A 25,325-nucleotide genomic window follows, 5' to 3' on the forward strand; every position below is an offset into this window, starting at 1 on the left:
GTTGGAGGCGACGGGCAATGTTCCCCGTCAGCTTCTCACTCATTGTCTTGCAGGGCTGATAGCGATAAAGCTGGTGTCCAGTCTAACGGTGGCATTTGTGGGGATTAATTAGCTGAACATGCACACTCGCGTCCGGAGAATAACGCATTCTCCATTAGATACCGTGTTAATTTTAGCCGAAAGCATTCCCACGCTGCACCCCCACGGTGCCCTCCCTTGCCGTGGTGCCCTCCCACTCTCCGAAGCTGCGCTGGAGACTTGCAACAAACCCGGGTCCCCAGCTCTCTGCTATAACCAAATACCGACGGACTTGGCACAGCGCAGAGGCTCGCGTGCTCGGGAGGGAAAGGGCTTTTGCCCTCTGGCTCTAAGATTATTCGGGCTCCGCCGTACGCAGCTCTGACTCTCACCGACCTAAACGTTAGACAAGTGGGTTGGGAGAGGCGGCACGAAGGAAGCCCAGCGTCCAACAACCCGCACAGCTATAGGAGCAGACCCGCGGCTCGCGGCAGCTGACTCAGCTGCGACGACGGAGCTAGCCGCAGCGGCGTAACCAGATCCGGCAGACGCGGCGGCACGCACCGGCCCCGCCGCCGCGCCACCGCGCCATAGCGCCACCGCGCCGGGCGACCGAGGCCGCAGCCAGGCACGCGACCGACCGCGCTCGGGCCCACGCCGTCCGGCCGCAGGCGAGCTCAGCAAGTTGGCGGCGCGCAGCCCGAGGCCTCAGAGGGGTGGCACGCGGCGGCGGCGGCGGCGGCGGCGGCGGCGGCGGCGCTGACTCAGCCCGGGCTCCCATCCCAGCCCAGCCCGTCCGCAGCAGCCGCAGCAGCCACCCGGGCAGTCGGCGGGGCACGAGGCCACCCCTGCCTGCGGCCCCACCCCGCCGCACCCGAGGCCGCGCAGCGTCACAGAGCGCATGCGTGCCGCGGGGGATGCCGGGAGCGCGCAGTGGCGGCACCGGCGGCGACAGCAGTCACAGCGGAGACTCCAGCGGGGACGCGAGCGGGGCGGTGACCGTGTGGGAGGTGGTCTCACTCTTGGGGAAGCTGCTGGGCACCGTCGCCGCGCTGAAGGTGGTTCTGTACCTGCTCCGGGTGTGCTTAGCGATGGCCTGGAAATCCGGCGGCGCCAGCCACTCGGAGCTAATCCACAATCTCCGCAGTAAGTGCCACCCCCGCCCAGTGTGGGGCAACTGGGCCAGGCTAGGCCCGGACTGGGTCCCCCTGGGCCGTCCGCAACGCTCTGCCTACGCCCCCAGCGGTGCGGGCTGGAGGGTACGGCGCAGGCTGGCGCCAGCAGTATCGAACGGCGTGCGCTTGCGATTGCCTCCCCCGGGACCTGTCACTCATCGGCGACGTGGACGGGAAGGGCAGGGAAGGAGCCACCGGCAGCTCTTGGTGGGGCAGGGGCAGGCGTCGCCCCACGGGCCTGGGGGAAGGGCTGCGGCGCAGGTGGTGGGGCTGTCACTCGAGTCCGCCGCCTGCTCGGTCGGGTCTGGCGGGCGAGGGGCGTGCCCTGGGGGGGGGGGTGATGTTGGCCTGACCCGGAGGCTGGGCCGGATCCGAGGCGACCGCACCCTCGACCCCCGCGTCTTTCTCGCCTTCCTCCTCTCTAATAATCGGCCACGCTGCTAGCATTCTCTCCTTCCTATACTGCCTCCCCCGCCCTCCGTTTTTTCCTCTGGAGGGAGATGCCACCGTCTGATACAGGCGAGGGGAGGGAGGGAAAGATGAGAGTATTGTCATTGCGGATGCTGGGAGAAATTTCTGGGGCAGCTGTCCAGTGGAAATGTTCGCGGGGGACGGAGGAAGAAAGAATCAGAAACGCTCTTCCCGAGAGACTTGTATTTTGAGAGCTTTTAGAGATCCTGGGATCCAACCAACGATTGTGTGCGTGTGTGGAATGTTCTAGCTTTATTTCAAGGCAGTTTCTTTGTATCATTCTCTTTAGTTATTGTATTCCTTCCTTTTGCGATAATTTTAGGGTGGGATGAGTGCTGTGTTACTCTCTGTTTTTAGATCGAGATGCAGTGTTGCTGTCTGGTTGGGAGACCAGAAGGACCGCACTCCCTAATACCTTAACTCTAGTCAGAATTCATAGCACTCTGTTTGCCACCGACTTTGCGAATAATCGTACTCTGCCCACGTGGTATTTTTTAATTGTCGTATGTTATTTAGCTTTTCTTGTGCTTGTCATGTTTCCTAATTCGATTTGTAACCTCCTCGAGGGCTAGGACTTTTTTTTTTGTTTTGTTTTTGTTTTTTTTTTTTGTTTTTGATCTTTGAACTCTCTCAATACTCATTCCTTTTTTCATAAATGCAATTAAATATACGTTATATGCTTGGATCTGTGCTAGGAATACCAAGGTAAGTGAGAGAAATGAATATCCTTGTCTGGCACATGATTAGTACTTAATAGTCATTTGACTTTTTTTTTTTTTTGCAGTATTTAAAAGTTTTGAAATTGTGTCCTTTGCATTTAGTAATGAAAAATGTTTAGATTTCAAAATTCTGTCAAGCATTGCCAGTGTTCACTTTATGGAAGGATATTTGAGTGGAAGTGGATATTTATACGCTGAGACAGTGTTTTTAAGTGTGATTTAGGTTCCCATGGATTACACATAAGCTCAGTATGTTGTAAATATTTTAATAACATTTCTTAAAATGATCTAGTGCCTGCTTTTTTCAGTGTACACGTCCAAAACATTCTATGCACAAATTATGATTAAGTAATTTTCCACTGGTAAATTATCACAGGAGATACTTGGCTATGGCAGAAATTTGTAATCATGCTCTTCATGACTCTTCTTTTGGGGCCAAACTTGTAAGTCAAAACTAGCTCTTTTCCCAGTGGTTTTATAATCATTTTATTGCATCATGCATTTATTGCATTTATAGAATTCCTAGCTGAAACGTTTAAGGATGTTTTTCTGTCAGAAAATTTAATAATAAGTATTTAACATACATGGATGTTAATACTGCAAATATTTAATCTTATACTGTATCCATGATTCATGATAGGAAATTAGAGTGCTCAAAATGTGTAGCCTCTTGTGACACTTGTGCAATGTTAGTTTACTTTCTGAATTCTAGCTAATAGACTTCGTTTCTATTTATTAGTTTATTATGAAAGTACTATTTTCTCATGTGAGAATTTCAACTGGCACAAAATTTGAAAATTTCTCCCTTTTCCTAGTTATTCTACTGTTGTGTGTTCCTCCTAACTTAAAGGCTTCTAGTTGAATCTTTAGAAAAAGATTAAAGTGTGATTATATTGTGGAATAACTATATTGTACCCTTAAAACTAATATAGTGCTAAACTGTTAACTATACTGGAATTAAAATAAAAGACTTAAAAAATGTGTTACGTTGATGTTGAACTGAAAAAGGATCTGCAGATCTGAAGAGGAAGCAAATTATAGTTGTACATTAAAAAAAAATAAAGTTCATGATTGCTTTAATTTTAATATTATCATATTGAAAATAACTACTGAGTTTTCCTTTTATAAGATGTCATAATAGAAATATGGTTGTGTATGATTTCATAGTTGATAAATCATTTACAGAATATTGTAGAATGTATATGGTATATCTCATAATATTTCATAGCTTATATTATGACAACCACTCTTTTTTTTTTTTTTTAATTTATTTATGATAGTCACAGAGAGAGAGAGGCACAGAGACACAGGCAGAGGGAGAAGCAGGCTCCATGCACCGGGAGCCCGATGTGGGATTCGATCCCGGGTCTCCGGGATCACGCCAAAGGCAGGCGCCAAACCTCTGCGCCACCCAGGGATCCCTGACAACCACTCTTTTAAAAAAATATTTTATTGATTTATTTGAGAGAGATAGGGAGCGTGTGCACACAGGAGGGGGAAGGGGCAGAGGGAGAAGGAGAAACAGACTTACACAGAGCAGGGAGCCTAACACAGGGCTGGATCCCAGCACCCTGGGATCATGACCTGAGCCAAAGGTGGACGCATAACCAACTAAGCCACTCTGACAACCACTCTTAAGTAACTTAGAACAGTGGTATAAAACTTGAGCATACTTCAGAATCTCCTGGATCACCTGGAGAACTAGTTAAAATACAGATTGCTATGGCTCAAGAATTTGTATTTTTTAAAAATCGATTAATTCTTTTTAAGTAGGCTCCATGCCCAATGTGGAGTTTGAATTTATAATCCTGAAATTAAGAGTCACATGCTCCACCAACTGAGCCATCCAGGTGCTCCCAGGAATTTGTGTTTTTGTCAGGTTCCTAAGTAATACTGCTACTGGTCTGGGGACCACGCTTTGAGAATCACTAACACAGAGAATTGAAAATTATGAGATTAAACTCTGCTGCTGTTTTAGCCAAATTAGTTTTAAGCTTTATAATAAAGTCTTGGGGAAAAAGTGTCTATAACAGTTCTGCTCATTAGAACTCTCTGTAAAGTCTATATCTCCCCTGTTCAGTATGGTAGCCACTAGCTATTTGTGGCATTCAGCATTTGAAATGTGGTTAAGACATCAGAGGAACTGGATTTTTTTTTTTTTTTTACGATTTTATTTATTTATTCATGAGAGACACAGAAAGAGAGAGGCAGAGACACAGGCAGAGGGAGAAGCAGGCTCCATGCAGGAAGCCTGACATGGGACTCGATCCTGGGTCTCCAGGGTCACGCCCTGGGGTGAAGGCGGCTCTAAACCGCTGAGCCACCCGGGCTGCCCAGGAACTGAATTTTTATATTATTTAACTTAACTAGCCACCTGTGGCTAAGGGCTACCATATTGGACAGTGTAGGTCTATAGAAATGAAGAATATGCTTATTTTATAATTATGAGCTGATAATGTACTCTTAAATTAACTGAAAACAACTATGAGCCTGTTTAATCCAGGAAATGTGACAATTTAAGAAGTAATGCTTAAGTTAGAATTTATTTTATACTTTTATTGGGATAATATCAAGCCATGGTAAAAGTTTGGAAAAGATGGGGACAGGGGTGGATGATACTGAGAAAGGTGGTCTCCTAGAGCAGAGGGTCTAAATCTGAGCATTTGTAAAAGGTTAACTCTTAATTTGTTAGATTTTAAATGCTATACTGGCCATATAGAACAACTTATTTTTTTAACCTAGTTTTGTTTGTTAAAAAAATTCAATCCACTGCTCTAATATTTCAGTTTTTACTTTGCATTCTTGATTGTGTCATTTTGTATATACTATAATGTTTACAGGATTTGTCAGTCAACTGATATTTAGCTGTCTTCTATATGCCAAACACTAGAGATACAGCACTGAACAAAACATATATTTTCTCTTGTAGATTGCTTCTAATGGGAACAGACGAGTTACAATACCTAGTATGTCACATGATAATGTGACAGAGCAGGGAAGGAGGATTGGGAGTGTTGGGTATGAGGTTTGCAGTTGTGGGAGGGAAGGCCTCAGTAAGGTGTCACTTGAGCAAAGAATTAGTTGAGGGGAAGAAATTCTAGCTAGGCAGATAGAGCCAGGGGACAGGCATTGCAAGCAGAGAAAATTGCATGTGCTAGATTTGGATTTCGGGTATTTGAGAAAGATTGGAGTCAAGGATATGACAGTAAGGTTTGGGCCTGGGCAATTGGAATGATTTGCCATTTTCTGAGTTGGAAATAGTGAGTGAGCAGCAGGGACTTTCAGGTGGTGGGGAGGAGGTGTGCAAGGAGGTGTGGGAGAGCAGGAGTTTATTTTTGGGGATGTTGTATTTGAGGTGCTTAGAAGACATTTCAGTGGAGACCTTGAGTAGGCATTTTTTTTTAAAGATTTTATTTATTTATCTATGAGAGACACAGAAGAGAGAGAGAGAGGCAGAGGGAGAAGCAGGCTTCATGCAGGGAGCCTAACATGGGACCCGAACCCAGGTCTCCAGGATCATGCCCCAGACCGAAGGCGGTGCTAAACTGCTGAGCCACGTGGGCTACCCTTGAGTAAGCATTTGGATAAGAATTATGATAATTTGTAACTTTTGTATCCTTATTTATTGCTGCAAATAAATTGGAATAATTTTCTTTTTCTATTTAGTGTCAGTTCTTAGCCACTAATAGCGTAACTTGTGGAAAAGACAATATTCCGTTAGTTTTATCATGTGTGTTCATGGGCCAAATAGAACCAGCTAAGAAAATCCTAAGGGGGATCCCTGGGTGGCCCAGCGGTTTGGCGCCCGCCTTTGGCCCAGGGCGTGATCCTGGAGACACGGGATCAAGTCCCACATCAGGCTCCCTGTGTGGAGCCTGCTTCTCCCTCTGCCTGTGTCTCTGCCTCTCTCTCTCTGTGTCTCTTAAGAATAAATAAATAAAACCTTAAAAAAAAAAAGAAAAAGAAAATCCTAAGAGATTGTTTTCAAAAATTGGGATTTGATTAAAATCCAGAAAATAGGGTAGCCCGGGTGGCTCAGCCGTTTAGTGCCGTCTTCGGCCCAGGGTGTGATCCTGCAGACCTGGGATCGAGTCCCATGTCGGGCTCCCTGCATGGAGCCTGCTTCTCCCTCTGCCTGTGTCTGTGCCTCTGTGTGTGTGTCTCATGAATAAATAGATGAAATCTTAAAAAAAAATCCAGAAAATACCTCCTCATTTTTATTTGTTTCAAGTCAATCTTACAGGTACATAAGTAAACTTAGATTGAATAAGATTTAATTTATATGATAAGGGGCTTTGATATCAGTGTGTCTACTTAAAACAATTAAAATTAAATGAAATTAAAAATTCAGTTTCTCAGTCATATAACCATATTTTTCAAGAGCTCAATAGCCACATGAGGCTATAGGCTGCCTATTAGTGCAGATATAGGCCATTTCCATCATCTTAAGTACTATCGGACAGCACTAGATCTAGATGTATTATATTACATTCTATTTAATGTGGTCCACATTAAATATACTGTTTCACATATACTGTTCCACTGTTCCACATATTTTTATTAGTACTACATTTAGTTTTGGCCAACATGCTTTACAAGTAGCAGTGAAAAAAAACAAAAGATTATTAGGGGAGTGATCAAGATGATGAGAGTTGGCATTTTTATATGGTGATTTGATGCGATTGAGGTGGTTTGATTTAGCAATGAGAAAGCCTAAGAGAGCAAGTGTTTAAATATTTTAGGAAATTTGTGTAGTAGAGGGTCAAACCAGGACAAATGGAAGGCAAATTTTGGCTCATTATGAGGAAGTATTCACAAAGCTATCCTAACAAAGAGTTGTCTTTGAAAAATAATGTTTTCTGTCACTGGATGTGTTGAAGCAAAGAATGGTTGATCATTTCTCTATAAGGGATATCATAGAAGAGATCTGCCATCAGCTTTGATTGTGCACTAAACCTCTAAAGATCCTTCCAAATCCAAGATTCTGTGTTTTCAGTTGCATCATGGATTCTGTAAAATCAGCTGTAGAATGTGTGTGATTTAGGAGAGAGACACAGAAGTTAACATTTGGTTACCTGTATTTTAGAGTTTTGTATAACATTATAGTTTGTCAAATGTGAGGAGTCCAGGGAACATCCTCCTTTAAGAGATACTGTCAAAATAAATAGTTAACTTGATGTATCTATTAGGAGTGATAGCAGTCCAGGGAAAGATGTGTTTTTCTTTCTTAATTATCTGACACAGAGTGCTACATTACTTTCAAGTGACTCAACAAATCTAGTAAGAAAAATGTATTTTTAAATAAACTCTAGTACTTAGATGATATGCTTTATCATAAGTTGCTGTATCATAAGTTGCCAGCCATCATGTGGAATTCTTCTTTGACTATAGTGTGAATTTAAACCTAATCTCTTTCAGACTTTATATACCAAAAGTATGTCAAGTTCTGCTTACATCTTATCGTTCCTAATCATTCTAGGTAGGAAATAAAAGGTGACCAGTTTGTTCATTTCTTATTGTTTTTCCTGGCATGTTGATAGTTGAGAAGGAATATAGAGTAGATGATTAACAACTGTTAAGTCACATAAAGTAGAATAATGTAACATAATCTTTTTTTATTGAGATGTAACTTTGTAGCAAGTTTAGAGACACTTGTTTGAAGTCCATGGCAGTGTTCCTGCTTCATATCAACACAGGCTTTCTTCCTTTTCAATTCTGCCAGAGTTGCTTCCGTTCTTCTATTCTCCCAGACTAAAAATCTTGGAGTAGTCATTGATTCTTTCAGACTGTCACCATATTAACTCAGCATTTTTTTTAAGATTTTATTTATTTATTCAAGAGACAGAGAGAGAGAGGCATAGACATGGAGAGAGAAGCAGGCTCCTCGCAGGAAGCTGGATGGGGGACTCAGTCCCTGGACTCCGGGATCATGCCCTGGGCTGAAGACAGATGCTGAACCGCTGAGCCACCCAGGCATCCCTAACTCAGCAGTTCTTATGGATACCTTTCCTAGCCATCGCTTCTACTGTATTTTCTTTGGTACTCTTCCAGCCTGGATCCTTAGTCCACACTTGGAATGATACACCTCCAAGTGTCTGATAGGTTGTCACATTCTCAGTGTCCCTCCCCTCAGCTCTGTTCTACTCATTACGCAGAAAGTCACTTGCCTGCCCAGGCTTCCTGTTGCTTACTGTATTAAATGTAAACACCTCTTGCTTAGCTTTTAGGCCTCTTTAGGGTATTATACAGCCTATTCCCATGCTCCAACTCTAATCCTATTCTTCAGACTGATCTTGTTTTCCTCTTCAGATACTGTGTGCATTAGGGTACCTGTTCAGCTGCTATAACAAAGACCAAAATAACAATGGCTTAAACAAAATCAGTTTCTATCTCCTGTAACAACCCAAGTATAAGCAATTCAGAGCTAATAGTGTGGTTCCACAGTGTTGAGGACCTGGGTTCCATCTCTCTTGTGCTTCCTAAAGTCTTCCCCTCATCTGAAAGGTTGAAGATAGTTTACCTCCATCATTTCCATATTCTAGCCAGTGGGGAGAAGAATGGGAAAAGAGAAAAACCTCCATTCCTTTCTAAGGGGATGATCTGGAAATTGCATACAAATTTCTGTGTATGTTCCATTGACAAGAACTTTATTGTAAGACTACACATAACTACAGAGAGGCTAAGTAATGCACCCAGTTAAAATTCTACCACTGTGAAGGAAAAGGAGTCCCCTGCCACATCTTACATCGTGCTAATTGGAGGGGTCTGTGTGTGTGTGTGTATTGTGTATATATCTATATAAATCATACTGTTTGTGATTACAAGGTTAGGAGAATTAGGATTAATTTTTATTTTTTAAAAAACCATTCATTCATTCATTCATTCATTCATTCATCTGTTTTCTAAGTAGGCTCCACACCCAGCGTGGAACCCAACATGGGGCTTGAACTAACCACCCCAAGATCAAGACCTGAATGGAGATCAAGAGTTGGACACTTTAACCAACTGAGCCACCCAGGTGCCCCAAGATTAATTTTTAGTCAAGTAATATATGGACATGATTAAAAGATAAAATCATACAGAAAGGCCTCTATTGAAAAAAAATAATTGTTTGGCTCCATTCCTCTCCACCTCTAGACTCATTGCGTAGAGGGAACCACTTTTAACTATTTTTTTTATAAAGATTTTATTTATTTATTCTTGAGAGAGACAGAGATGGGGGGAGAGAGGCAGAGACACTGGCAGAGGGAGAAGCAGGCTCCATGCAGGGAGCCTGATTAACTACATTTTTTGGTTCTTCTGGTGATTATCTTCATGTCTTTAAATCATGTGGTTAAATAGTCATTACTTGTTTTATCAGCTTTAGACATTTTCTGTTAACCTTCTGCCGAGATGGATTAGTATGTACACCCTGCACACCCACCCTTCCCCCATATGGTTATACTTTTTTGCTTCCTTTTTTGTGGTTACCTTAAGTAATATACTTTAACCTCAGTTTCTTGTTCCATAATTTATAAACTAACACTACCTCTGGTAACCCTTCTACTCTGAAAGAAAAGATACTAGGAGTTCTCCCTCTGATTTTCCAACTTATTGGTGGCTCTTTTACGTTGTCAAAGTTGATAATTTGCATTTTGTTCTGAGCAGTAAATAAGTTCAGATTTTATTGATTTTTTAAGTGCTGAAAATCAATAGTTATCGATGGTATGGCCATGTCAGCATTTGGCTGGGTTATGTAGTCAGCTGTAAGTTTATTCCCTGCTTTCTGTTTCTAATATCGTAGATCCCTCCACTATTGTAGAGGAATTGTCAGATATTTTTCCTTGTTTTTCCATTCAATCAGTTGCTTGAAATCGTGTCATAAATCATGATTCTTACAGCATTTTTTTTCTGTACCCTTCCCCATCCTTCCAGTTGAGAGAAACAGACACCTTTACATGGTTCTAATCTTTTCAAGTTTTTTATTATTTGGTTTATGGTTTGAATTCTATTGCATTTTCCTTTTTGAATCCTACTAACTTCTCCTTTGGATCAATTGCATATTTGGACCACCATTAGCCGTTATTATAATTATTTAATTTAATTAAGGCCCTTGGTCCCTAGAGTGCAAGAAGATTGGGTGTGGGTGGTTCTAAAGCTGTTCACTATTTCAGAAAGACTAAGGATAATCATACACTTACTTGTAATTAGGCTATATATGAGAACTAAAACATTAAATTATTTTGCTGTTCAATAAAAATATTTCAGGGAGCTGGCAGTTGTATATGTCAAATTACCAAAAATGGCAAAATAAGGGCAGCCCCGGTGGCGCAGCGGTTTAGCGCCGCCTGCAGCCTGGGATATGATCCTGGAGATCCAGGATCGAGTCCCACATCGGGCTCCTTGCATGGAGCCTGCTTCTCCCTCTGCCTGTGTCTCTGTCTCTCTCGCTCTCTCTGTGTCTCTCATGAGTAAATAAATAAAATCTTAAAAAAAAAAACTTAAAAAAAATGGCAAAATAAGTTAATAACTTAGTAGATGTAGCTTATTTTAGGCATCTTTCAAAATGCAGAATTGGGGGCAAAAATAAAAAGCATCTTGTGTTGAAAATTTTGGAAACCACCCAGTAATGGCCTAATAGAGCTTGATTCTGAGCCTTGATGTGTACAGCTTATTAATAAATAGTGACATGCTTTTAAAAACCATTTAGGGAGCACCTGGGTGACTCAGTCAGTTAAGTGTCTGACTCTTGATTTCAGCTCAGGTCATGAACTCACGGTTGCTGGGCCTGGAGCCTGCTTAAGTTTCTCCCATTCTGTTGCACATTCTCTTTCTCTTAAAAAAAAAAAAAAAAAACTAATTTGAAAAATTTGACAAGTACAGTTGTGTAACCAACACTAATGATATAGAACAGGGGTCAGCAAACTACAGCCTTTAAGCCAATCTGTTCTTTTGTCTGTATTTATTGATAAAGGTATTTATTTATTTTAGAGAAAGAGCACACATGTGTGGGCAGGCCAGGGGAGGGGCAGAGGGAGAGAGAGAATCCTGAAGCAGACTCCTGACCGAGCATGAAGCCCAATGTGGGGCCCAATCCCAGGACGTTGAGCCACCAATTCAGTGACCTGTTGAACCTCCCAGGCATCCTTATTGTCTGCTTTTAGAAATAAAGATTTATGTTAACACAGCCTTTTTTGATATTGTTTGTGGTTGTTCCCATACTACTTTGATAGAGGTGGGTTGTTTCAACAGAGAGTTTTTGGCCTGCAAAGCCTGAAATATTTACTATTTGGACTTTTATGTAAGCTTGCTAATCTCTAATACAGTTCTTTTTCCTCATGCCCTTTTGCAACTAATCTACTCTTTTTATCTCTAGCAGTCATAGATCAGCCTTCTGCCATTATGGTTTTGACTTTTCTAGAATTTGATATAAATGGAACCATATAGTATATAGTCTCCTTATGTGGCTTCTTTTACTGAGATTAGTACTTTTGAGATTTATCCATGTTGTTGAATGTATTGGTAGTTTGTTTTTTCTTTTTTTTATTGTTGTTAGGTTTTAATTTTTTTTCTTTTAGTAAGCTCTATGCCCAATGTTGGGCTTAAACTCATGACCCTGAGATCAAGAGTTGCATGCTCTGTGTACCAAGCCAACCAGATGTCTCAGTAGTTTGCTTCTTTTAATTGTTGATCTTTCTTTCTTTCTTTCTTTCTTTCTTTCTTTCTTTCTTTCTTTCTTTCTTTCTTTCTTTCTCTTTCCTTTCTCTTTTTTCTTCTCTTCTCCTCTCTTCTCCTCTCTTCTTTTCTTTTCTTTTTTTTTTTTTTCTTCTTTTCTTTCAGAATGAGTATGCAGAGGGGTCAGGCAGACAGAGAGAGGGAATCTCAAGCAGACTCCCCCACTGAGCGTCAGACCTATTCTAGGCCTTGATCCCAGGATCCTGAGATCATGACCTGAGCCAAAACCAAGAGTCAGATGCTTAACCAACCAAGCCAGACAGGCACCCTTGCACTTTCTTTTTTTGAATTTTCTTGAAAATGTTGCTTCATTCTTGCTTTGCTTTGAATTTTGCTCTTAGGAAATCTGATGGTTGCCTAATTTTTTTTTTTTAACTCTTCTTAGGTAATTCGAATTTTTTGCCTTGAGGCTCTGAGGTTTTTTTCTATGCCTTTAAAGTCTGAAAAAGTTTTTGTTGTTGTTGTCATTTGTTTTAGAGAGAGTATACCTTGGACTTGGGCTTGGGGTGGGTGGGGGAAGAGGAAGGGCAGAGGGAGGAGGAGAGAGAATCTTAAGCAGGCTCCATGCCAAGTGCAGTGGAGCTCCATCTTAGTACCCTGAGATCATGACCTGGGTTGAAATCAAGAGTTGGATGCTTAACCAACTGAGCCATCAGGTGCCCCGAAAGTCTGATAGTTTTATTAGTAAATGTCATGAGCTTGATTTTTTTCCTGGTGATAGTTTTACATACTGCCTGCAGTTTTCTTGGAAATATAGTTTTATTTTTTATTTTATTTTATTTTTTTAAAGATTTTATTTATTCATGAGAGACACAGAGAGAGAGAGGCAGAGACATAGGCAGAGGGAGAGGCAGTCTCCATGAAGGGAGCCCAGTGTGGGACTTGATCCTAGGACTCCAGGACCACACCCTGAGCCAAAGGCAGACGCTCAACCAGTGAGCCACCCAGGTGTCCTTAGAATATAGTTTTAAAATTATTGTTTCCATTTAATCAGCTGAAATGTTTAAAAAATTTTTTAAAGATTTTATTTATTCTTTAAGATTTTCTTTATTTGACAAAAGAGAGAGTGCATGAGAGCACAAGCAGGGGGAGTAGGAGAGGGAGAAGCAGGCTCCCCACTGAACAGGGAGGCAGATGCAAGGCTCCATCTCAGGACCCTGGGATATATGACCTGAGCTGGGATGATGACATGAGCTAAAGGCAAATACTTAACCGACTGAGCCATCCAGGCACTCCTTATTTATTTATTTGAGAGAGAGAGAGAGAGAGCATGAGTAGGGGAAGTGGCAGAGGGAGATGGAGAATAAGACACCCCACTGAGTGTGGAATCTGACACAGGGCTCAATCCCAGGGCCCTAGGATCACAACCTGAGCCAGTCACATGCTTAACCAACTGAGCCACCCAGCCCCCCCCCTTTTTTAAAGATATGTTTATTCATCAAAGACACACAGAGAGAGAGAGGCAGACACACAGGCAGAGGGAGAAGCAGGCTTCATTCAGGAAGCCCAATGTGGGACTCGATCCTGGAACCCCGGGATCACTCCCTGAGCCAAAGACAGATGCTCAACCGCTGAGCCACCCAGGTGTCCTTGTTGATTTTTTTAAAATATTTTATTTATTTATTTGATTTTTAAAAGATTGATTGATGATAGACACACACACACACACAGAGAGAGAGAGAGAGAGAGAGAGGCAGAGACACAGGAAGAGGGAGAAGCAGGCTCCATGCCGGGAGCCCGACGCGGGACTCGATCCCGGGACTCCAGGATTGCGCCCTGGGCCAAAGGCAAGCGCTAAACTGCTGAGCCACCCAGGGATCCCCTATTTATTTATTTTAGAGAGAGCTTATGAGCAGAAGTAGAGTGGAGGAGCAGAAGGGGAGGGAGAGCGAGGGAGAAAAAATCTCAAGTGGACTCCATGATAAGCTTGGAGCACGAGTGGGAGCTCAATCTCATGGCCCAGAGACCATGACCTGAGCCAAAACCAAGAGTTGGATGCTCAGTCTGCTGAGCCACCCAGGTGCCCCTCAGCTGAAATGTTTTGATGTGCATTTTGTTTTCTTTTTATAATATCTTTGAATGGAGTTGGGCTTTTTTCTTTTTCCTGTTTTTAGACATTTTGTGGACACAGTTCCAGAGCACCTTTTTTCAGTATAGTGACTTGCAGTTTCTTTAAAGGATGGTGATGTGTTGATATTAGTGCTGGGAAAAGGGGAGAGGTCGGCACATCTTCTTGCTCTTTTGTTTCTGCCAGATCCTTAATTATCTTTTCCCTTCATTGCTGCACCAAAAGGCGTCATCCTTTCCCTATTTTCTTTTGATTCTCCTCCAGAATCAGAGCCTCTCATGATTGCCACTCCTAGTCTCATTAAATTTTTTTAAGATTTTTAATTTATTTACGAGAGAGAGAGATTGAGCGAGCAAGTGGAGGAGCAGAGGGAGAGGGACAAGCAGACTCCACACTGATTGTGGGGCCCAACATAGGGCTTGGTCTTAGGACCCCAAGATCACAACCTGAGCCAAAACCAAGAGCTGGACACTTAACCAACTGAGCCACCCAGGTGCCCTCATTGAATTTTTTTAAAAAACAGCTTTACTGGGCAGCCTGCGTGGCTCAGCAGTTTAGCACTGCCTTCAGCCCAGGGTGTGATCCTGGAGACGTCGGGCTCCCTGCATGGAACCTGCTTCGCCCTCCTGCCTGTGTCTCTGCCTCTCTTTCTCTCTGTTTCTCATGAATAAGTAAATAATATCTTTTAAAAAAACTTTGCTAAAGTATACTTTTATACTATATAATTCACCCATTTAAATTGTAAAATTATCTGTATGATTCTCAGCATGTATCATTGTGTCTGGTGTGTTTTAGACAGTCAGTAAACATACTGAGTGAACTAATAAGGGCTTTACTGAATAATAACTGTGCATGGTACCAAGAGGGTTATTCAAGTTTAACGTCTTCTATTTAATATCCAAGAACTTATAGTTTATTGGGGGAGCCAAATATAATCCTTATTGACCTTACTTTCCTTCTTGAAAAATTTCTTTTCACTTGGGCTTTGTAACGGTTTATCTATTTTCATCTACCCTTGTGGCTGCTTTTTGTCATAATCTTTTAAGGTTCCACTTCCTTTGCACATCTCGTCAGTGTTCACTTTTGTTTTTCGTCTCTGTGTATCTTCCCTGGCCTTTTGAGTTCACTTCCATTGCTTCACTTCCCATCTACATGTCTAGAAGTCTGTATCACTGTCTTAGATCTCTTTCCTGAGCCCCAGATCTATGTGTTCAGTAGACTGGCTCTGCAAATTTCTACTTGTATGGTTTATAGTCACTAACTGAATAAGTTATGCTTCTCCTCCTTAACTCTGAGCCTTCTCCAGGATTTCACAAATCAGTGTCTGATATCAGCATCTCAGCCATTACCCAGAGCTAGTTAGGTATATATTACCTAGTAAATAAAACTCAAATCCTTCTACATTTCTTCCTCCTTAATGTCATCACTGAAGACCAGGCTGTGTTTACCTGGGCAATTGCAGCAACTTCCAGTCTTGCTCTCTTCCAGTCCAGTCTCTGCAGTACAGGCATAATAATTATTCTAAAGTACATCTAATCATCTCACTCCTAGCTTAAAATTTTTGCCTCATTCATTTCAGAAAATGGAATCATCAAAACAGATAAAGTATTTGAAGTAATGCTGGCTACAGACCGTTCCCACTATGCAAAATGTAACCCTTATATGGATTCTCCACAATCAATAGGTAAGCTCTGGATTTCTGAAAATGCCACATTTTTACTCATTTACTGTATAATTTTTGTTAAGTAAAAATAGATTGGAACACAGATATTTATCTATTACTACCTTGCTAGTTTGAATTTTATGCCTCAGTTAAATGTCATAATCCCAAACATAGCCATTTCAATAAAATGATGTTATGTATGAAGTACCTTTTCTATTTTTTCAAACTGCATGTAATATATATAGAGAATATTTTAAACATTTTCTTTTTTTTTTTTTATTTATTTATGATAGTCACAGAGAGAGAGAGAGAGGCAGAGGCATAGGCAGAGGGAGAAGCAGGCTCCATGCACCGGGAGCCTGATGTGGGATTTGATCCTGGGTCTCCAGGATCGTGCCCTGGGCCAAAGGCAGGCGCCAAACCACTGTGCCACCCAGGGATCCCTAAACATTTTCTTTAAGACATACTTTTAATGAAAATTTAAGTTTAAGCTGAGTGCTAAGTTTTCTTTAGGGCCTTAATGTTGACTAAAGCTGTTTTTCACATTAATATTAGTTTTATAAATCAATATTAAAGGAAGTAAATGTAATTAAGTGGTTACTGACTTCTCTGCTTTACTTGCGCTGAATTTTTAGGTTTGTGCTTGGTTTTAGAAAATTCGATATTTAACTCCTTCTCCTGAAGCAGGTTTTGCTGAACTGCTGAGCCTTGGCAGTGGGCGCCTTTGAGGCTTAGAAGGGCCTCAGGATTCAGTCAGCCAGCTGCCATACTTTCTTCTTTTGAAGCACTATGACAGTCAGCAAAGAAGATCCTGGGGAGCTTCTGAACCCCGAAGGCACCTGCTACCACCGCTCAGTGAAAATTGCTTCAGATGCAGAAGCAGGTAAATAAGTTTTGAGAAAGCAGCACTGGAAGAAAAAACCTGAAAGCTAAAAACTAAGAAAAGATTGTAAATTACCACCAGGTGATAGTATACAGAGTAAATTGAGGTCGTTTATTAGTCTCTTAAGCTGCTTTGTTTGCCAGTTGCTCAGTAAGTTGCCAGAAATATGAAGCAATTTAATTTTCAAAGATTTTGCATATTTATTATATGTGGAAGTTTATTTTCTTTTTATAAACCCTGAGAGAAGGATACCTGTGTTGCTTAGTGGTCGAGCATCTGCGTTCGGTTCAGGGCATGGTCCCGGAGTTCCAGGATCAAGTCCCACATCAGGCTACCCTTGAGGAGCCTGCTTCTCCCTCTCCCTGTGTCTCTGCCTTTCTCTCTCTCTCTGTGTCTCTCATGAATAAATAAATAAAAATCTTAAAAAAAACAAACCCAGAGAGAGAAATCAAGTCATAAACTTACCAACTCAACTTCTTGACATTCTCACTTTCTTAGCTAACTCTATGGGAGAAGAAATTTTCAGAAATAGTGGGAGTGTTATACTAGATGAGCACATTAGGCTTTGGCAGGATTGTATTTTCTCATTTTAACTAAGCTTCTTGACAGTACTCTAAAATGCAAAATAAAAGTTTTATTTCCTTGAGATCATAAAAATAAAAAAAATATTACTATGAAACAGAATTTGTAGATGTTAGAAAAGGAGTTACATGGAGTGTCTGGTATGTTTTTGCAGCTGAGTATGTCAGTAGTTTTCTTCTTCTTTTGCAGGTTTCCAAGCAACAATCAGTGCTCCACACATGGTAAGTTAACTTTGGTCCTTTGGGTATGAGTGGATCACATTTTTCCTGTAAGATTGTTTTCTTCAGTAAAAAACGTTTAAAAAGTTAAACTTTTAATTGGATCAGTTTTATCATCTATGAGTTATGTAGATGGGTAATGAACCTCTTGTTCTTAATATACATATAGAGGAAAGTCTTCTTGGTAGAAATAGTCATTAAAGTTTTTGTTGGTTGTCGTTAGTATCTAGTCGCATAAAAATTGGATATAAAAGGTTATTTAGTGATGAAAAATTAAGGAAGAGAATATTTGGGACACCTGGGTGGCTCAGTGGTTTAGTGGCTGCCTTCAGCCCAGGGCATGATCCTGGAGTCCCAGGATCGAGTCCCACATTGAGCTCCCTGCATGGAACCTGCTTCTCCCTCTGCCTATGTATCTGCCTTTCTCTCTCTCTCTCTCTCTCTCTCTCTCTCTCAGTGTCGCTCATGAATAAATAAATAAAATCTTTAAAAAAAAAAGGAAGAGAATATTTTAAATAATATAATGGATATATTGTAGAAATCTCAAATTGAATATTATTTCTTAACTTATTTGGAAAATTCATTAGGGTCTGGTCAAGTATAGCAGCTATGAAGTTCTGTACCTTTGAAAAGAACCTATTTTAAGTTATCTAGCACTTTTAATCTGTTGGGAATTTTCTTGGGTTTTAAATGTCAGTTATTTGAATGAGTACTCTGTTAGTTTTTGGGGAGAAGAACAATAGCTTTCTCATTCTCTGAAAGTATTTGGGATTGGAGAAGCTCTCATTTAAAGAGAAAGCCTTCTTTATATTAAGATAAATTCATGAACACCTGGGTGGCTCAGCGGTTGAGCATCTGCCTTTGGCTCAGGGTGTGATCCTGAAGTCCTAGGATCGAGTCTCACGTCGGACTTCCTGCATGGAACCTGCTTCTCCTTCTGCCTAGGTCTCTGCCTAGGTCTTTGCCTCTCTTTCTCTCACTCTCTGTGTCTGTCATGAATAAATAAATAAAATCTTAAAAAAAAAGATAAATTAACATGTATATTATGATGAACTGGTAATTATACGATGAAAATATAGGAAAAATATTTGTAAACATTAAATAGAAATTACACTTTTAAAATTTATTTTTATTTATATTTTAAAGATTTATTTATTTTAGTAAGAGAGTATGAGCTGGGGGAGAGGCTGCGGGGGCATAGAGAGAGAAAGAGAGCCAGACTCTCTGCTGAGTGTGGAGCCCAATGTGGGGCTGGATCTGATGACCTCTGAGATCATGAGCTAAGCTGAAATCAAGAGTCAGATGCTTAACCAACTAGGGCACCATCCAGGTGCCCCTAGAAATGACTTTTTAAAATGTGACAAAAGTCAAGCCATTAAAACCATGGTATATTTTGCAACATAAGAATTTAGGAATTCTGCGGAGAAAAAAATGTTGTAAGCAAAATTAAAAGAAGAAAAACTGAGGAAAGTATTTGTAATACATGTAACAACCTAGGGTTAATTTTCATATATAAGTATTGGTGTGCATTTTATAAATTAAGAAGCGTGAAAGACTGGGAAACCCAAAAGAATATAGGTAAAGTACAAGAATGATAGTTCATAGAAAAAGAAATACAGATGATGTTAACATTTAAACAAATTTAAAAAAATGTCATTTACATTAATATTTATATACTTAGTAAATTACACATTAGCATTGTAGTGAAGTACCATTGTTCACCTATCAGATTGTCAGAGATTAAAAAATTTAATACTTTGTATTGGAGAGGGGGAAACAGTCACATACTTTTTGTTGAGAGAGTAAATTGTTAGAGTGTTGGAAGACAGTTTGACAAATCTATAAAATGTGAAATAAATATATCTTACACTCTTCTGTTTTGTTTCAAGATATTTATCCTGTGCTTTTTTTTTTAGGTACAAAATGACTAGATGTTCATTGCCACATTATTTATAATAGAAAACAAAAAACAACACTGATATAGGCAACTAATAGTAGATGGTTAATAGTTATAGTACATCCATACAGTGAAATACTGTAGCTGTTAAGTGAGGAATATCTGTAAGTACCAACATGGCAAGATGTTCAGGAAACATTAAGTATAAATGTAGAATACAGAATAGTAAATCAAATGTGCACATATACAAACACACATGTCTTCTTAATAGGCATGAAAACTAAAAATTATTTTTTCTTTTTTTTTTTTAAGATTTTATTTATTTATTCATGAGAGACACACGGAGAGAGAGAGAGGCAGAGACACAGGCAGAGGGAGAAGCAGGCTCCATGTAGGGAGCTGGACGTGGGACTCGATCCCGGGTCTCCAGGATCACACCCTGGGCTGAAGGCAGGCACTAAACCACTGAGCCACCCGGGTGGGCTGCCCTAAAAATGATTTCTTCTCAGGTCATAATTAGATGATTGGAGGGATGAGAGTGAAAGCGAGATCTGCTTTTCACTTTGTACCCTCTACACGTTAGCAATTTTTCTGTTTTCTTTTTTTTGTTTTGAGCTTTTTTTTTTTTTAAAGTTTATTTATTTATTTAAATAATCTCTACATCCAAGGTGGGGCTTATATGCCCAACCCCAAGATCAACAGTTGCACGCTTCTCCAGCTGAGCCAGCTAGGTGCCCCCTTCTTTGGTGGTGGTGGTGGTTATTGTTACTGTTTTTCTGTTTTGTGTTTTTTCTTAAAGATTTTTTTTATAAAGTTTTATTTATTTGAGAGAAAAAATGAGCGAGCGAGAGAGAGATGAGCCAGGGAGAGAGAGAGTGCGAATGCACAAGCAGGGGGAGGGAGAGAGGCAAACTCCACACTGAGCAGGGAGCCTGATGCGGGGCTTGATCCCAGGACCCTGAGATCATGACCTGAGTGGAAGGCAGATACTCAACTGACTGAGCCACCCAGGTGCCCCAAAGATTTTATTTATTGGACAGAGAGAGAGCACAGGCAGGAGAAGCAGCAGACAGAGGGAGAGGGAGAAGCAGCCTCCCCTCTGAGCATGGAGCCTGACTCGGGGCTCAATCTCAGTACCCTGGGATCATGACCTGAGCCAAAGGAAGACTCTTAACCAGTTGAGCCACTCAGGCATCCCTCACTTTTTTTGTGTTTTTTAACCATGGAATAGGAATGTGTGTGTGTGCGTGTGTGTGTGTGTTTTAGGATTTATTTACTTATCTTAGAGAAAGAGTGTGCGTGTGCACAAGCAGGGGGAGGGGCAGAGGGAGAGAGAGAATCCCCAAGTAGATTCCCCTTTGAGTGAGGGAACCCAATGCAGGGTTCCCCAGAACCTTGAGATTATGACCTGAGCCAAAATCAAGAGTCAGAGGCTCAACCAACTGAGCTACCCAGGTGCCCTAGGAATGTTTTTTTAAATAGGTTAACTATTCAAAGAAATGATTATAAAAATTGTAATCTTAAGATTCCTGCAAGCAGTTTGAACTACTACTTGAAATAAAAGATTTATATAGAAACATTAATTCTAAAAGTTAGTTTGGAGAATTGGTACCCCACATGTTTGGGAAGTTGACTGGAGGGGTGAATCTTCAGCTATTAAAGAAAATACTGTATGCCATTTTTCCCGCCTGAAGCTTGGTGCTGAATATTTAGTTTGCTGCTAAACAAAACATGGCAGTAGCTCCGTGGCAAAGGATGCATTTTTCAACAAAAAGAAATAACCAATTTAGTAAGCTATTATAATTCACATACTATAAAATTCATCTTGTTAAAGTCTATAATTCCATAGGTTTTAGTCTATTTAGAATTGTGCAAACAGCACCACTGTCCAATTTCAGAACATTTTTCTCACATCAAAAAGAACGCTGTTACCCATTAGCAGTGAATTCCCATCTCTCCTCTGCCTAGGTCCTGGTGACCACTAATGTGCTTTTTGTTTCTATGTCTCTTTTGGACATTTTGCATAAATGGAATAATACAAAGTTATGGCATTTTGCCAATGGCTTTTTATACTTTGCAATATCTCCAAAGTTTCTGTTGTAGGATGTATCTCTAATTCATTTCTTTTTATAGTGAATGATACTCCATTGTGTAGATATACCACACTTTGCTTGTCAGTTGATGAACATTAAGTTGTTCCCACTTTCAAGCTACTGTGAAAAATGCTACTCTGAACATTGATGTACAGGTTTTTGTGTATGCATGTATTTTCAATTCTTAGGAGTGGGATTGGTAGATCATACAGTGATTCTATATTTAGCATTCTAAGGAACTGCCAAACTTTTTTCCAAATGGCTACACTGTTTTACATTCCCACCAGCAAGGTACAAATGGGGACTCCAGTTTCTCTACTTTCTTGTCAACAATTGTTATTGTATGGTTTATTTTATCCATCCTAGTAGCTGTGAAGTAGTATTGTGGTTTTGATTTGCATTGCTCTAGTGGTTATGATGTTAAGCATCCTTTCAAGTGCTTATTGACCATTTGTGTATCTTCTTTGGAGAAGTGTTTATTCATATCTCTTGTCATTTCTTATTTGGATTGTCTTTTAATTGTTGAAAAGGATGCATTTAAAACAGTTCTTATTGTGGTATAAGGGATATAACACAAAAGTTATCATCTCAACCTTTTTTTTTTTTTTAAGATTTTATTTATTTATTCATGAGAGACACAGAGAGAGGGGCAGAAGCATAGGCAGAGGGAGAAGCAGGCTCTCTCTGAGGAGCCTGATGCGGGACTCGATCCCAGGATCCTGGGATCAGGACCTGAGCCAAAGGCAGATGTTCAACCACTGAGCACCCCCGGTGCCCTCTCAACTGGTTTTTAAGTGTATTGCTTAATAGTGTTAAAAACATTGATATTGTTGTGTAACCAATCTCCAGAACTCTTACCGTCTTGCAGAACTAAAACTCTCTACCCATTCAACAATAATTTCCCATTCCTTGCTTTCCCCAGCCCCAGGTGACCACTATTCCACTGTCTCTATGAATTTGATTACTCTAGATACCCTATAAGTGGAATCACGCCGTATTGTTTTTTATGACTAGTGTATCTCACTTAGTGTCACATCCTCAGGGTTCTTCCATGTCATAGCTTGTATTAGAATTTTCTTATAAAAGAATGTATTTTAATTACTTATGTATCCTTATTTGTGTCTCTTAATAAGGAAAATGTGTGTATTTATGTGTATATATATAGTCACACAGTACATCTATACGTATGTGGGTATGTACAAACAGTAATAATCCTTTGATGCTTGCTGAACCAGACTGTGAATAGAATAAAATAGTATTAATTATATGAACAAACATTTGCCTCATTTATTATATAGATATTAGAAGTATTTTTTTTTTCATCTTAGAAGTATTAAAAGAAACAGAAAGTGAGGAGCAAAGAGAAATGACATCTGTGTAATGAACTTTTAAATCACAGACTTGGAGGATCCCTGGGTGGCTCAGAGGTTGAGCACCTGCCTTCGGCCCAGGACATGATCCTGGAGTCCTGGGATCGAGTCCCGCGTCCGGCTCCCTGCATGGAGCCTGCCTCTCTCTCTGCCTGTGTCTCTGCCATTCTCTCTCTCCTCTCTCTCTCTCTCTCTCTCGGTGTTTCTCATGAATAAATAAAATCTTAAAAAAATAAGTCACAGACTGCTTGGAAGTATCTACAACCCTGGAATATTTTCCAAAGTCTTAATTGAAAATGTGATATATGCTTTCGGCAAGAGATTAAAAGTAATCTGTTAAAATGGCATCTTGAGGACCCTGAGCACATTTAGCATATAGATATTGAATCCTAAATATCATTTCTACTCCCCTTGGAGAAGTGACCAAATTTTGGAAGGTGAGGAAGTACTCAGAGGTTGATGGGGTGATGTTGGAAGGACATAGGAGCAGGTTTGAAGAGACTACCAGAGGCCAAATTGGAGATAATTTGAGAATTGAAAAATGATAGGTAATGAAGATAATGGATTGTAACACTGTGAATTGAGAAACAAAAATTCATGAATTCGTAGAGATTTTTTTAAAAAGGCAAGACAGGGAAAAAATGAAAAACAGAAGAATGCCAATTAATACATATGGAGGGAATAATAGAACCTTTAAAAAAAATCACTATTTAAAAATCATCAATATGATTGAATTGGGCAGAAATCATCAATCTAGAACAATTTAGAGGAAGGTTGTTGGGGCACAAAAATGTTCATGTAGTATAGGATTTATTAATTACAAAGAGAAAATTATGCCTTTAAGATAAGAGTAATCTAAGTTGTTACCATATTTAGCTGAATGGTTGAGCTTGGCAGGTCCAGGGATGAGGTGACCCAACATTATGTGCTTCCTGATGTGATGCAGTGGGAGGTGCATAGCAAGCCTTAGGTGCTGTTCTTGCTACGTCTTTGATCTGAATCTAATCATGAGGAAATTCACACATCTAGAATATAGGGTATTATGTGGGACAGCTAGACAGGACTCCCTAAAGGAGTCTGTGTTTTAAAGAACAGAGAAGTGGTAGGTACAGGAGAATTGAGGGGAGAATATTTTATATTGACAAATGCAATGCATAAACCTTGAACAGTTTTAAAGGACATTTTGGGGACAGTTGAAATTTGAGTATGGTACATATATTAGATGACACTGAATTGATGATTTTCTTGAGTGTATTAATGGTGATGTGGTTGCAAAGGGAAATGTCCTAGTTTTTTGGCAGATTCATGCTGAAGTATTTTGGAGTGAAGTATCGTGATGTCCACAGCCTATTTTGAGATGGTTTGATAAAACAGCTGGCACAATATATCAAGTTGGTGACTGTATATAAGGAAAAAAGGGTATTCAATGTATTTGTGGATTTAAAATTTTTCATAATTATAAAAAAGAACATTTAAAAAACGTGGTTTTGGGATTTAGAGATAAACGTGTTATCCAGAAAATAATAGGTAGGGTGATAAAAGCATTAAAAGAATCTAATAATTTGATTGAAAGCCTTGACATTTTAAATCGAATGAGGCTTTAATAATGGCTCAGTGATATTCCCCTTAAAAAAAAAAATCTTATACAAACTTAGTACTGAAAAAAATATCCATAAGGGTTTTTTGGGATTAACATGGTACAGTACTGCCTATAGATTAAAGAAGTCCAAGGTCCTTTGATTTCTGAATCAGGAAAGCCAGATATTGCAGGAGTTATTTTGTTTCTTTGATTAATTCCCTATTTTTCCAGTCTAATACTTGTTATCTTATTAATTCTAAACCTCATAACTGATTAAAAGTCTGATGAAAGCTACTTTTGATGCTTAATCCAGGACTCTTTTTCATAGCACTAGTGTTTTTCACTCTTGTTTTGTTTTGTTTTGTTTTTCACTCTTTAGACAAGAGCCTCTCTTGTAGAGCAATCTATATGAAAAATAGTTAAAGTTAGTTCTCTCTTACTCTTTTCCTAAAACACACCCATCCCTCAGTTTACATCTTTGTGTTATCCCTAAAGGGCTTTTGTGAAACCTTAATGACTCTCTGGAATACTGTTTGAAAATCTTAGGATTGTGTGTAGTTGTATCTATTAAAGGCCTTTTTCCCTTCTTAAATTAGTTGTGGCATAGTAGTCTTAACTTTTTAACTTTTTTATATGGAAAGTATCCAACACCACATATACAAATAGAATAATAAAATGAACCCTCATGTAGCCATCATCACCTTTAATAATTACCCACAATTTGTTAATCTTGTTTTTATCTTTGTCTCTCTCTTGGCTGAACTATTTAAAAACAAATCTCAAGCATAATATTATTCACCCCTAAATATTTAAATATAAATCTAATGACTTTAAAAACATGGCAATACTATATCATACCTAATGGTGTTCCTTAG

General features: G+C 40.0%; 1 protein-coding gene across 6 annotated transcripts in view; it reads left to right on the forward strand.

Moving 5' to 3' along the window:
* The first annotated feature begins 843 nt into the window (after positions 1–843).
* The window catches only part of PCMT1 (protein-L-isoaspartate (D-aspartate) O-methyltransferase), a 45,213-nt gene continuing 20,731 nt past the window's right edge, over positions 844–25,325 (forward strand). For 2 of the 6 annotated variants that reach the window (XM_072827561.1, XM_072827553.1), the window contains exons 1-4: positions 911–1,164; positions 9,294–9,401; positions 15,745–15,849; positions 17,483–17,514. In XM_072827561.1, coding sequence (XP_072683662.1) covers positions 936–1,164; positions 9,294–9,401; positions 15,745–15,849; positions 17,483–17,514 — 474 coding nt within the window. In that variant the 5' untranslated portion in view covers positions 911–935. Of the gene's footprint in view, positions 1,165–9,293; positions 9,402–15,744; positions 15,850–17,482; positions 17,515–25,325 lie in introns of all 6 variants that reach the window. The other 4 variants (XM_072827537.1, XM_072827570.1, XM_072827546.1 and 1 more) reach the window with 4 other exon arrangements.

The sequence above is a fragment of the Canis lupus genome, chromosome 1, assembly GCF_048164855.1.
Source record: "Canis lupus baileyi chromosome 1, mCanLup2.hap1, whole genome shotgun sequence".
NCBI lineage: Eukaryota > Metazoa > Chordata > Mammalia > Carnivora > Canidae > Canis > Canis lupus.